Source organism: Rhineura floridana, chromosome 9 (assembly GCF_030035675.1).
Source record: "Rhineura floridana isolate rRhiFlo1 chromosome 9, rRhiFlo1.hap2, whole genome shotgun sequence".
Taxonomy (NCBI): Eukaryota; Metazoa; Chordata; class Lepidosauria; order Squamata; family Rhineuridae; genus Rhineura; species Rhineura floridana.
Window position 1 is genome coordinate 7,131,264 of NC_084488.1, and position 13,706 is coordinate 7,144,969.

The 13,706-nt window shown below is 44.7% G+C and overlaps 1 protein-coding gene across 13 annotated transcripts in view; it reads right to left on the minus strand.

Moving 5' to 3' along the window:
* TAPT1 (transmembrane anterior posterior transformation 1) overlaps window positions 1-13,706 on the minus strand; it is an 83,535-nt gene that overhangs the window by 19,674 nt on the left and 50,155 nt on the right. For 11 of the 13 annotated variants that reach the window (XM_061583890.1, XM_061583889.1, XM_061583892.1 and 8 more), the window contains 4 exons: window positions 12,677-12,774; window positions 12,421-12,490; window positions 8,711-9,766; window positions 5,252-7,951 (listed from right to left, as the gene is read on the minus strand). In XM_061583890.1, coding sequence (XP_061439874.1) covers window positions 6,051-7,951; window positions 8,711-9,766; window positions 12,421-12,490; window positions 12,677-12,774 — 3,125 coding nt within the window. In that variant the 3' untranslated portion in view covers window positions 5,252-6,050. Of the gene's footprint in view, window positions 1-1,298; window positions 1,409-4,680; window positions 4,762-5,251; window positions 7,952-8,710; window positions 9,767-12,420; window positions 12,491-12,676; window positions 12,775-13,706 lie in introns of those variants that run through there. The other 2 variants (XM_061583901.1, XM_061583902.1) reach the window with 1 other exon arrangement.

Here is a 13,706-nt window from a genome sequence, read left to right on the forward strand (position 1 = left end):
GTTTTAAATTGGTTTTATGAGTGTTGAGTTGGTGTGTAATGCTTTTTAGATTTTTAGTTTGACTGAATGAATATGTTTTGGTTTTTATGTGAGGTGTCTTGGAAGGGCTTTGCCCTGAAAGGTAGCTAAATAAGAGATAAACATGCAATTGCCTTCTAATACTTAAAAAGCTATTTTCTACATTACACTCAGCTATTTTCAATCAATGGCCATGCTCCATCTTCATACTTCCATAGGCTGTTTTCCCCCCTCCTCTTGTTGAAGTCTATGCCTGGGTAACATGCAACAAGGCAAGAGGAGGGCAGAATAAGTACAGAAGTTACAAAAAAGAACCCAGTGTAGAGCCAGAACCCATGCACATGTAGGTCAGGGGAGCAAGAACATAAGAACAGCCCTGCTAGATCAGACAAAAGGTCCATCTAATCCAGCATCCTATTCTCAATGTGTCCAACCAGATGCCTATGGGAAGTCAATAAGCAGGACAATAGTCCTCTCCTGCTTGCCATTCCTAGCAACTGGTATTCAAAGGCATATTGCCTCTGGCAGTATTGCATAACCCATCATGACTAGCAGCCATTGAAAGCCTTCTCTTTCATGGATTTGTCTAATCTCCTATTAAAGCTATCCAAGTTGGTGGCCATCACTACATTGTCCGGGAGCAAATTCCATAGTTTAGCTATGTGCTGCATGAATAAGTACTTTCTTTTGTCCATCCTGAATCTTCCAACATTCTGCTTCATTGGATAACTCCAAGTTCTAGTACTGAGGCAAGAAAAAACTCTCTATCCACTTTCTCCACACATTCCAAGTATTAGGATGGAATTTTATGCACCTCTGTTGTATCTCTCCTCACTTCCCTTTTTTTCTCAGCTAAAAAGCTCCATTCATTGTAACCTCATAGGGTAGTTATTCCAGTCTCTTGATCATTTTTGCTGCCCTCTTCTGCATGTTTTACAGCTCTTTTGAGGTGCAGCGACACAGTATTCCAAGTTGCACCATAGATTTGTGTAATAGGATTATGATACTGGCAATGTATATATGAAGTTAGGATTTTTATGCATCCCTTTACACTTGCTTTCAATGAACCGTATTTGCCACTTTAATTCGTATTTACTCAGTTTGGAGACATCCTTCTGGAGTTCCTCCCAATCCTTTTGTTTTAACCTCCCTGAACAGAAAAGAGTTGCTTATCAAGGACTACAGGAACCCTCTGCACACAGGCACTGCATCCGTACCAAGACAAGATCATGCCAATCAATTGCAAATTTAGTTGTTTAGCAGTCCAACTATATACTTACATCTGCCGTGATGTCATTGAATTTTGTTATAAAAGCGTGTTTCACAATATCCACTGCAATTTCTGATGCAATCACCATACAAACGTCTGGAAACAGTACCCAAAGATGGTCTGTAAAGATAGGACAAATGTTGTATGTACAACCTTGATATGGTACAAAAGCAAGGACAGAAAAGTGAAAGTACATACTATTTGGCTCATCAGTCAAAATCTGAGGCTATAAAAGTTTACATGTTAGAAGCCCAGGAAACATCAAGGTAATGATTGTAGAGCTTTTCCTGCCTTACACAGTTACTCTCTGTTCATAATCCAAAGAGTGTGTGCTTTCCATTCTCTTTTAAGGAAAATGTTGTACATACAAATTAAGAAATTATTACCTGATTAATTTCTGTTCTCATAAACAGAGTGCCATTCATGATTGGATTAGTTCCTACTGCTCACTATTAGAAGGAAGGGTTAAAGACCTGTCTTGGGAGGAGAGACCTTCCCCTTGAATTCCAATTAGCAACAATACTTTAAATATGAGTTGTAAATAAGAACTAATGTAAATGAGTTGATAAGAACAGGCAACCAGAACACCTCATCTGAACAGAGGGGAAAGAAACCAACCAGTTCAATCAGTATGCAGGACAGAAACAAAACCTGTGAGGTAAGATCAGACCCTGCTCTTTATGTTTTTAGATGGCTGCTGAAGGCCCATCTTTTTATGCAAGCATTTGGTTAAATTTCTACCCTTTATGCCATTATACTGACGTTTTAAGGATTTTATGGATTTGTTTTATGTATGGGGTTTTTTTGGTATGTTTTTGTATTTTAAATCTCTGTATGTATGTATGTATGTAGGCCTTTTTAAATCTATGTAATCTGCCTTGGGACCCGCGTTCCAGGTGAGAGGCGGATAACAAAAATAAAAATATTATTATTAAAACAGGGAAATGTGAGATGTCTCTTGAAAATTCATGGACTTACACAGGGTAGTCAGAATAGGTGAGAACAACAGGTGTTCACCAGGTAAGAATTTTGGTTTCTTCTCTTGATAAGAGTCCTGATGAATTTACTGAGCAAAACTAGAATATCTTAGTGAAAGCATGAATACTCCCTTGTCCAAATATCCTAATAGGACCTAAGCTTCCAGTACTCTCTGGAAGATCTTGCGACCAAAGGCAGCCACAGCAAAGTCAAAGGAGTCAATAATGTTTTGTAAATGTGTGGCTCAAGACTTATGTTGTTGCTCTGCATCTCTCTTCAGGGGAGCTCTCTTCCTAAAAGCTGCAGACACTCCTCTAACAGAATGTGCCAAGATACCACCAAGGAGTAATTGGTGGAGGAAGACGTTAGGACGGAGGTTGCCAACCCATTACCTATGGCTGCCATGGTGCCTGCAAAGGTCTTCAGTAGAACCCCCAGCATATAGCCCAGAATCTGAGCTTTCATGTAAAAAAGTTAAGTCTCTAGCCCTCCTTGAAAGAATGTTATGCAGCAAAATGTGTACGTATCTTTCTAAGTGATGTATGTGAAGTGAACCATCCTGGCTGCTTCTGCCTGTCAGTGTTATTAGCCAATGAGTGAAGTCAGAGCTGTGATTGATAAAAGAGTTGTTTGGACATGAGGCAATAGGAATCCCTGGGGTCCTAAAGATATCATGTTTTACCCTCCCTTTTACTGCACTTTTCCTGTTTCTGCCCTTTTTTCTCCCTAATCCTGAGAATCTCTATAGTTTGCCCTTTTCTCCTAGCAACCAGGATGCATCTTTCCTGTGGTGGGTTTACCTGAGATCAGAAGGTGCCTATAAATTGTTTTCTGCAAAAAGGGGAATGGAAAACTTTGCAAAGAGGCTTAGGCATGTCTCCTGCTTTGCAGCAGCTAAAGGCCAAAGACTCATTAAGAATTCACAGTATAGTTAACTTGCAGTACAATGGTATACATAACAACTCAGAAGCAAGTCTCCTTATGTTTAATGGGACTTATGTTTAGTTACGTAGGTACAGGATGGCAGCCTCAGCTTTGGTTTAGGGTTGGCACTGTGGAAAAACAGGGTTCTAGTGCCTTTAACAGCTGTATTGCAGACAGAAATTCAACAGATCAAGAATCCTCTAGTATGGAAATACAATTAAGGGAAAAGCTTCACCATGCCTACTCTCTAATTTTGTATTATGCCACACCTTAATGGCAGTCGTTTTGTGTTATGCCATGCCCCTATGGCAGTCATTTTGTGACTGGTGCACCCCAGCCCTCTCTCAAAATTTGAAATGTGTCCTCTGGTCCAAAAAAGGTTCGTAACCCTTGGGTTAAGGCTGTTTTCTTTAAAAGCAACCTAGAAAGTGGCAGTAGACCACCATTCTTCTGAAAGACAGGCAGTGATGCTACCTGTGAAATCTAGTACAATCTATAGAGAAAATGATGCTCCAGCAGCCATGTAGCAAATAACACTGCTCCTCTTCAGGAGTGGTAGGGTTTAGACAAAAGAACATAAAGGATTGATTCTGGAGTGCTAACTTTTGGTATGAATGATGTGTCTGGCAAAAAGACACGCCTATTTTGTTGGAAAATTGAAAACTCAGTCCACAGAGAGCCCTCCATGTTCTTGTTCACACATAACACTATGACAAATTATGCTTTACTGTGAATGAGCAAGCATGCTGGTGCACAGGGAGAAAATTGCAGTGTTTTGCTCTGCTCCTGCCCTGCTGAGAGCTAAGTGATGGTTTGGCTTAAAGTTATGTCTAGACCTGGACTTGTGGTTTGTTTCCCCAAACAGACCACAAGTGGCAAGTCAAGCACAAACCTTGGTTACATAACTCATGGCTTGTTTGGAATGAGACAAATCACGAGCCCAGATTTGATGCAACGCTAACCCAAACTATGGGTTAATTCCCAGTAGGGTGGTAGCAGCAGGGATGAGGAAGGAGTGAAGTGGCCACAGTTTTTTCTCAGTGCATCAGTATACTTGCCCGTTTATGGTAAACCATAGTTTGGCTTAGCAATATGTGCTAACCAGGCCTATTCTTTGAGAGTCTTTGCACAGATGTCATAGCTACAATAGTTGGCACTGCCAGGTTCTGCAATTCAAATTACAACAGTGCTTAATTTATTAATGAGTCACATAATACAGGATTCATTATGCAACATGCTTCCTGAATTAAAGCACTTGAATAAACTATTACTGTACTACATCAAAATTCAAGTATAATTCAAAACACACACTATGGAAAACTGATAATAAAGTCCAGTGACAATGCAAAGATAGCATACAAAATAAAGTCAACCACTTCTGTATTAAAATAGCCGCAGCCAAAATTATGTGTATGCTGCTAGTCAATACAACTACCATGTTTACATTTTTTTTATTCCGTAGCTATTTTATATTTATATAAAGACTTTACCTGGATTCCATGAAAACTGTTCCATGTTTCTTAGACAAACTATCAATAACAGCACATAGTTGGTGAACCTCTCTTTGATATCTAAAAAAGAAATAGTAATTCTTAATTCTACAGAAGTACCAATTTGTTTCAACAGTTCGACAGAAGAGTTATTACAGGGAGGGTTAATTTAGTAGTGGATTAGTATTAGTTATAAAAAAGCTTCTCTCTCTTTATGGAAGATGGAAAGGATTCATGACTGTTCTATTATTTCATCAAATCCAACCTAACAATCTGAACATGGGGAATAAGTTGTGTCGTCTGTTCCATGCATATCTGGAATAATGTAGAACTGAACACTTCCTCGGGGAAGGGCATGCATATGACACAGTAAAAGTGAGCAGTAGAATCTACAATACTGCATCATGAGTTGGTGTGATTTAATAATTACTGCTAACTGCAATGTATGAAAAACTGAAATATCAGTGATAGCCACACAACACAATCCTATGCATGTTTACTCAGAAGTAAGTCCCAGTGGGTCTTATTCACAAGAAAGTGTGCACAAGAATGGACCATTGGTCTCACCTGAAGGGTGATTTTCCTATGAGTACGGACATCACAGCGGGTGTTAGCTCCACCTATCGTGCGAAGGCAAGAATGTCTTTGAAGTCAAGACTAGGGGCGTCAGGCCCCTCCCACTCTCCAGTTCATTCGCAGCGAGTCTAAGGAGAAATATCTAAAAATACAAGAATAAGGCCAACCGGCCTGGCAGCAGGAAAATAACGCAATAGTACCATGCATAGTAACATGACTCCAACATAGCAGTATAACAGAACTAGAAGTCTTGACTTCACTCTTAAATTTAAATATAATAGCGTAACCGTAACATATAATACATTAGAAAATATATAGTCATCCTCCAACTGGGAGGGTCGTGATGTCCGTACTCATAGGAAAATCACCCTTCAGGTGAGACCAATGGTCCATTTTCCCTATGAGTCCGGCCATCACAGCGGGATGTACCACAGCAGCCCATACAGGGAGGGACCACCCACGTGTTAATCCTCATTAAGAACCTGTTGCAACACTCATCTGCCGAAAGATGCGTCAGCAGAGGCATAACGATCAATTTTATAATGCCTTATAAACGAGTGTGGGGTAGACCAGACTGCAGCCCTACAAATATCGGCAACAGGAGCATTAGTGGCAAAAGCAGCCGAAGTGGCAGCTGACCTGGTAGAATGAGCCGTAATACTAGCTGGGACTGACAGCTTCAGGGACTCATATGCTAAAGTAATGCATGCCCTTAACCAACGGGATAAGGTAGAATTGGATACTTTATGCCCCATAGACCCTGGATGAAAGGATACAAACAGAGACTCCGTTCGTCAAATCTCTTGGGTCCTAGACAGGTAGGTCTTGAGAGCCCTCCGGACATCTAACGAATGCCAAGCCTTTTCGAGAGGATGGGTAGGATTCGGGCAAAAGGAAGGCAAAACAATGTCCTGGTTGCAATGAAAAACTGAATCGACCTTGGGACGGAAGGAAGGATCAGTCTTCAGCACAACACAGTCCTTATGGAAGACGCAGAGGTGTCGAGCAGAAGACAATGCGCCCAACTCTGAAACGCGTCTGGCAGATGTGATTGCGATCAGAAACAAGACCTTGAAGGACAGTATACGTAGGGGCACAGTCCTGATGGGTTCAAACGGAGGGCGTTGCAAAGCCTGCAGAACTTTCAGCAAACTCCATGAGGGGAACCGATGGACAACAGCCGGAGAGCGTAGGGCGACTCCCCTCAAGAAGCGTTTGATGAACGGATGTGAGGAAATATGATCTCCAGGAGAGGACACTGAGAGAATGGACGACAGAGTGGACGCATGTCGACGTAAAGTGTTGGGTCGAAGTCCCATCATAAAGCCGCTATGGAGAAATTGCAGCACCTGATGCACAGTGGCCTGGGATGGATCATGGTGGTGAGATTGACACCACTTGGAGAAAGCCACCCAGGTATGTTGATAAATACGAGTGGTAGATGGTCTTCTCGAGGCCAACATAATATCAATCACAGCGTCAGACAGTCCAGCTGACCTCAAATGTCCCCGTTCAAACGCCACGCTGTTAGATTGAGCCAAGTAGGGTCCTGGTGCATTACTGGACCCTGGGATAGGAGGTCTGGCCTGACTGGAAATGTCCAAGGATCCATCATTGACATTGCCAGAAGATCTGAGAACCATGGTCGGCGTGGCCAAAATGGTGCTATTAGAACCAGCTGTGCCCTCTCGGATCGGGCCTTCCTCAAGGTTTTGGCTAACAATGGTATGGGAGGAAAGGCGTACAATAGACCGTCTGGCCACGGTGTTATCAGAGCATCCACTGCTTCTGCTGTTGAGTCCAGGTATCGGGCAAAGTACCTGGGAAGCTGGCAATTGCGACTGGAAGCAAACAGGTCGACTGAGAGGACGCCGAACCGACACTGGAGACGATGGAAAATGGCTGGATGAAGTTTCCATTCTCCCGGAAAGACCTGTTGTCTGCTGAGCCAGTCTGCTGTCACATTCCAAATCCCTCTGAGATGTTCTGCTTTCAGGGATTGTAGATGTTGTTCTGCCCAGACAAAGATGAGGGAGGCTAAGTCCTGCAGAGGACGAGACCTGGTGCCCCCCTGTCTGTTCAAATGTGATTTTACACACGTGTTGTCTGTTCGAATGAGCATATGGTCCAAAGGGAACAGAGACTGAAAATGACGTAGAGCTAAATGGACAGCCTTTAGTTCCAGCCAGTTGATGCTTTGAGATTGCTCTGCGGTGGACCAAACCCCCTGAACGTATTGGGAGTTGCAGTGGGCTCCCCAACCTATGAGGCTGGCATCTGTAGTTACCACGGTTCTGCGGGGTTCTCTGAACGATGTGCCCTTGGAGAGGTGATGAACCTTGGTCCACCAGCGGAAGGAGAGGCGCAGTGCGGGGCTCAAACGAACTTTTCGATGGTTGGAGTTGGCAATGTCTTTTTGAAAAGGCAACAGAATCCATTGAAGGAACCGAGTGTGGGCACGAGCCCATGGCACAATGTGGATTGTAGAAATGAACATCCCGAGCGCTCTGGCGAGAAGCATGACGTCTGCGGATGTTTGTTGCATCAGGGACCTTGCGATGCTTGTGATGGCAGTGATGCGATCTGGAGCCAAGAAGACCATTGCCTGCAGGGTGTCCAACATTGCCCCTAGATGTAGTAGGCGTTGGGTTGGTTGGAGATGGCTTTTGTCGAAGTTGACAAGCCAGCCGTAGGTCTGCAAAACATTGAGGGTGATCATTAAGTGATGATGGGCCAGCTCCTCAGACTTGGCCCATATTAGCAGATCATCCAGATATGGGTAGATATGAACCCCTTGGGTACGGAGGTAAGCCACTAGGATGAGTAGCACCTTGGTAAACACTCTTGGAGCAGAGGAGAGGCCGAATGGCATCGCTCTATATTGAAAGTGCTGGTGGCCAAAAGCAAACCGAAGAAGCTTTCTGTGGGCTATACAAATGGGCACATGGAGATACGCTTCCTTAAGGTCGATAGAAGCCAGGAAGTCTCCTTCATGCAGACTCTACGTAATGGAATGGAGTGATTCCATTTTGAACCTGCAATATGTTACAAAATGGTTGACAAACTTGAGGTCCAATACCGCCCTCCATGATAAATCTCGTTTTGGCACAGCAAATAGGAGGGAGTACACCCCTTCCAACCTCTCAGTTGTGGGGACTGGCTCTATCGCCGCTATGTCCAAGAGGTGGTGTATAGCTGTCTGCATGATGTTGTGCCTGGCTAGTGCCCTTGGGCAAGGAGACGGTTGGAATCTGTCTGATGGGGTTGCCCAGAACTCTATGGCATAGCCATAACTGAAAAGGTCCCTGATCCAGGAGACCGTAGTAAGGCGCAGCCATCGATCTCCAAAATTAAGTAATCTGCCACCTATGGGGAGGGCGTTAGTACTACTTGCGTAGGCGAGGGCCTCCCTTATATGAGGACGATGAGTTGCCCCTGCGCCCTTGGTACTGACCTCTGCCCTGGGAGTGTCGGTTCCAGGAGCCCCTGAATGCGTTGGGGTCATAAGATCTGAAGTCGCGGCCTCGTCCTCCTGCCCGCGTTCCTCGAAAGGGCTGGTTAGAACGGAAGGAGGGAAATCGCCTGAGAGGCCTGTGGTCGATGTTCTTGACTGTGGCCAGAACCGGTCTGTGGGCGTCTTTTGGATCAACCAGCACTGCCTTTAGAGCTTCCTCGCCGAAGAGTAGAGATCCGGAGTAAGGAGCCCTGGACAGGTTCAATCTGGCCGCTGAATCAGCTTGCCAGTGGCGAAGCCAGAGGGTGCGTCGAGCGACTATTTGAGCCGCCATGGCTCGTGCCCCTAACTGAGTGGCATCCAGAGCGGCATCGGCCACAAAAGCTGCTGTCTTACGCAATTTTAATAGTGCTCTTCTGAGGGCGACAGGATCAGGGTTAGTGTCCTCTAGAAGGTCATCCAGCCACATCATAGATGCTCTGGAGAAAATGGAGGCTGAAGAGGAGGCACGCATGGATAGGGCAGTGGCCTCGTGATTCTTGCGGAGGGCGAAGTCTATTCGTCGCTCAGCAGTGTCCTTTAGGTGGGATTCCCCTTCCCTGGGCAAAAGAGATCGTGAAACGAGGCGAGCGATTGGTTCATCTATGCTAGGGACGTCTAACTTGGTGGCAAAGTCTGGAGCTAGGGCGTAAAGTCTGTCAGCCAGGTTCTTGAAGCGTCGAGCTTGGAGTGGATGAGCCCATTCTTCAGAGGCTAATTTGGCAATTGGGTCCGGCACCGGGATGTAGTGTTCAGTAGGTGCAGGTGATTTGAGGACCTTGGCCCCTTTGATAGCTGGGGCGGACGAAGTTGAAGGTGCAGACTGGAGACCAAGGGTATTAACTACTCTACATGCTAGCGGTTGATAGTCTGAGGTATTAAACAAACGATACGATGTATCCTCCTCATGATCTGAATAGTCGCTCCAGTCGTCTCCTTCAACATGGTCAGTGAAAGTTGACTCCTCCGCATATGAGGCTTCGTCCGTACATCTGCCTCTGGCTACGTCAAAGGGATCTGGTGAACAGGAAGGATGAGCTTCATGAGACGCACATTGGTCCATGTTGAGTTGAGGTATAGCAGGAACTTGTGGTAGTGACTGCATTTGGGTGAAAAATGCCAGCATGGCTTGAAGTTGGGAGAGGAAATCAGGAGACAGCTGCAGTCCGGATGTGGCAGATGTATGTGCCTGAGGGGCTATTGGAACAGATGTTTGGAGCGGTAAAACGGAGGGAGGTTCGTTAGGCGAACACTGAGCGGGGAAGCCAACAAACTCTTCCTCGGCAGAGGAAGCAGCAGGAGAATGGAGAATATCGCTTATGTGTGCTTGTGCTGTGGTTGGCACAGAAACATAACGTGGGCGCTTTGGTTTGCTATGGCTGGAAAGATGTTTTGTCTTAGCCAGTGCCTTGGCATGTCTGGTCTTAGTCATGTTAGGATGTTGTGGCTTGGCTGTTTGTGGCATGCCTGGCTGATCTGGCACCATATGGGTTAATTGCGACATGCCTGGCTGTTCTGCCATCTTATCTGAACTTGGGTGCAGTACACTGCCACGGAGGGGGCAGGATGTAAAGACCCGAACTGGCACAGCGTACGACCACGGAGGGGGTAGAATACACTGGCAGATGGCGAAATGCACTGCCACACAGGGGGCAGAATGCACTGAGGTATCAACGTAATATGATATAGGCTGTATTTAGAGTCGGCACACTCAGATTAGTGCTGTAGGCTGGGTTTCAGGCGTGGTACACGGCCCCAGAGGGGGCAGGATATACCAATATAAATCAGATTTAGTATAAGTCCGCCACTAAGATTAAAGCTCCAGCCTGATGATACAATCCAGCCACTAGTATTAAAGCTCCAGCCTTGATAATACGATCCAGCCAGTAGGATTGGAGCTCCAGCCGTGATAATATAATCCAGGCACTAGGATTACAGCCACAGTAAATTTGTGTGGAAATCAGCCCAGTGAAAGTCTGTCTGCAGCACGTATACAACACACACACGGATAGATAGCCTGCAGGGAAGGTATCCGATGGTTAATGAAGGGTAACAAAAAAGGCGGGAAATTTGAATTCAAAAAATAGCGCCCGGAAAAAAGAGCGGGAAAAAATGATCCAAAAATGGCGGAGGGAGGAAGAGCAATGGCGGCCGCCTGGTAACGAACTGGGGGAAGGGCTGCCCAGCACAGTCTCGCAGGAGGAGCCGCGGGGCCGACAGCCGCACTCGCGGCTCTAAAAAACCCCAAGACAGAGAGTGCCGAGAAAAAGCTGCGTCGTAAGAGGCAGCAGGAGACAAGCCTCCGTCGCCGCCGAGTGCAGACCTCTCCGCGTCGAAAATTAAAGCTACGGAGAGAACAGGAGAGAGAGAGCCGAGTCCACAGGCTCCGGAGAGGCAGTACCCCAGCCGGCTAAAGTTGGGTGACGGAAAGAAAGGGCAGGGAGCCGCAGCCGCAAGCTCCCGCCTGGGAGAGAACCACAGCCGCGGTCTCTCCAAGAGCTCCTTAGAGCGCTGCTTAAGGCAGCCCGACACAGGGAAAAATATCTCCGCTAGCTCCCGATGGATGCAACAGAGCCAGGGGGGGAGGGGAGCTCAAAAGCGGCCAAAAACAAAGAGAACCGCAGCCGCGGTCTCTGAGGGAGCCCCCAGACAATGGATGCAACAGAGCCGGGGGGGGGAGCTCAAAAACGGCCAAAAACAAAGAGAACCGCAGCCGCGGTCTCAGAGGGAGCCCCCAGTCAAGGAAGGAAAATAAATTGAAATGAATAGCTCAGGATTGGGAAAAGAACGAAGAGAGCCGCAGCCGCGGTCTCTGTGGGGACCCTCAGTAAGCTAAACACAAAACAGAAAAAGGAAGGATTTGAAGACAAATACACAAACAAATACGAGAGACTTAGCTAAATGCTACGCTATAATTCCAATCTTGTTCGTACGAAGGCAAGAATGAACTGGAGAGTGGGAGGGGCCTGACGCCCCTAGTCTTGACTTCAAAGACATTCTTGCCTTCGCACGATAGGTGGAGCTAACACCCGCTGTGATGGCCGGACTCATAGGGAAAATAAAGCCACAGCCTTTACTTTAAGAAAGCAGGAATGAACTTCTAGGCCATCACAAGCATTTGAAAAAAGTCAGTGACAAAAGATTTTTGGTATTTTTTTTAACAGTACTATGTTTTGTATAGAGGATCAGAAGTGAAGCTTGAAATTAATGGGGTCCCCTGAAGCTTAGATTTCATCGCAATGGGACTTGCGTGCAACCAATTTAATATGTATCCAACCTCTCTTTAGTAGCCCAATATTGAATAGTAAAACCTCAGTCTGTAAGCATAAATTGTACACAACTTCAACATTAATCTATGGTTTCATTTTTGGTACCGCTGTTCAAAAGAGAAATCCCTTTCCCAGCTTGATGCATTTCTATCAATACTTTCGAGATAACTGGCATAATAACCAACAAAGGGGATATGGATGGGGATGGTTGGAACAAGCCCTGTGCCATACTGAAGAGGAACACCACAAATTCTGATCATGTTGATTTTTATGAAATACTACCAACCACCTTCTATTTCTATCAAATCCACCCACAGATTTCACACATGCTCCAAGACTACATTACACACCATGCACTAGAAGCATATATGCTGAATTAGCAGCCAACATAAAAATACATACCACTGTTTGACATCTGAAATAGATTGTTCTTTTCAAACTTCTTGAAAACGCTTCCTTTTATTTCAACAAACTGAAATTTAAAGAAACATTCCCATACTTCAGGGTTTTTTAAAAAGAAAGATCAATTTTACACATTTTTCTTCAAAATAAAATCAATTCTGTTTGATAACATAAAGCTAATATTGTCACATTATAATTATAAACAGTGAGTTTCCTAAACCCTGCGAGACAAATATAATATCCATCCAACACTTACATTGTTAGACATCATGATAGTAAGAAGTGACTTATTGTGGGAATTGAAGGCTACATTGAGCGTTGTTGCTTGAACCATTATAAGGATAGCATGCAAGACTTCAGTCACATATGTTAAGGAAAATGCTATTAGAAGAAAATAATACCTTGCAATGTATGATTACAATATATAATTAAAATATTTCCTCCCCAAAAATAATCAAAACAGACTTTCAAATATCATTATGGAGTTTCTTAACAGTTTAAACATGCAGCTACATTACTAGAGTCCATTGCATAATTCTAAGCATTCCAAGAGAGCATACATGATCAAGGCAGCATAAAGTTTATTCTTGGCTACAGCTTGTGATTAGTGAGGAGATACCATAAACCAGCCTTTCCCAACCAGTGTGCCTCCAGATGTTGTTGGACCACAACTCCCATCAGCCTCAGCCAGCATAGCCAATGGTCAGGAAAAATGGGAGTTGTGGTCCAACAACATCTGGAGGCACACCGGTTGGGAAAGGCTGCCTTAAACCATGGGTCCTGGTTTGGACAAGACACTAAGCCAAACACTACACAAAGTACCAGGGAGGAGTGAAGCAGCTGTGAGCTCTGCTCTGGGAGCTGATAGCATCTTGCGTTTTGCACCATCTCACTAAGCCAAGGTTTGGCTAAGCATGTCATATGAATCAGGGCAGCAATACCTGTGGTGAGAACTGCCTCCAGATAATAAGGCATTTAAGCTTTACAAAAGTTGGCTTTTCCTTTTCCTAAGGCCAGAAATGGCTAATATATATGCACAAGGATATGTGGGCCAAGTAACATTCTTTTATGGGCCTATAATTTGTGAAGTCCAGTTTGTATGGCTGGATTTGGAAGTTTCTGCTAAACTGTAAATGCCACAAAGGGCATTTAACTAGGGTTAAAATCCTTAGTTAACATTTTGCCAAACAAAATCTTTTCAATTTACTTTAAAAGAAAACCCATTTTTAGTTCTTCTATTAATCAGAAGGAAGATTCTGACACAGAATCACAAACACCAAACAGGT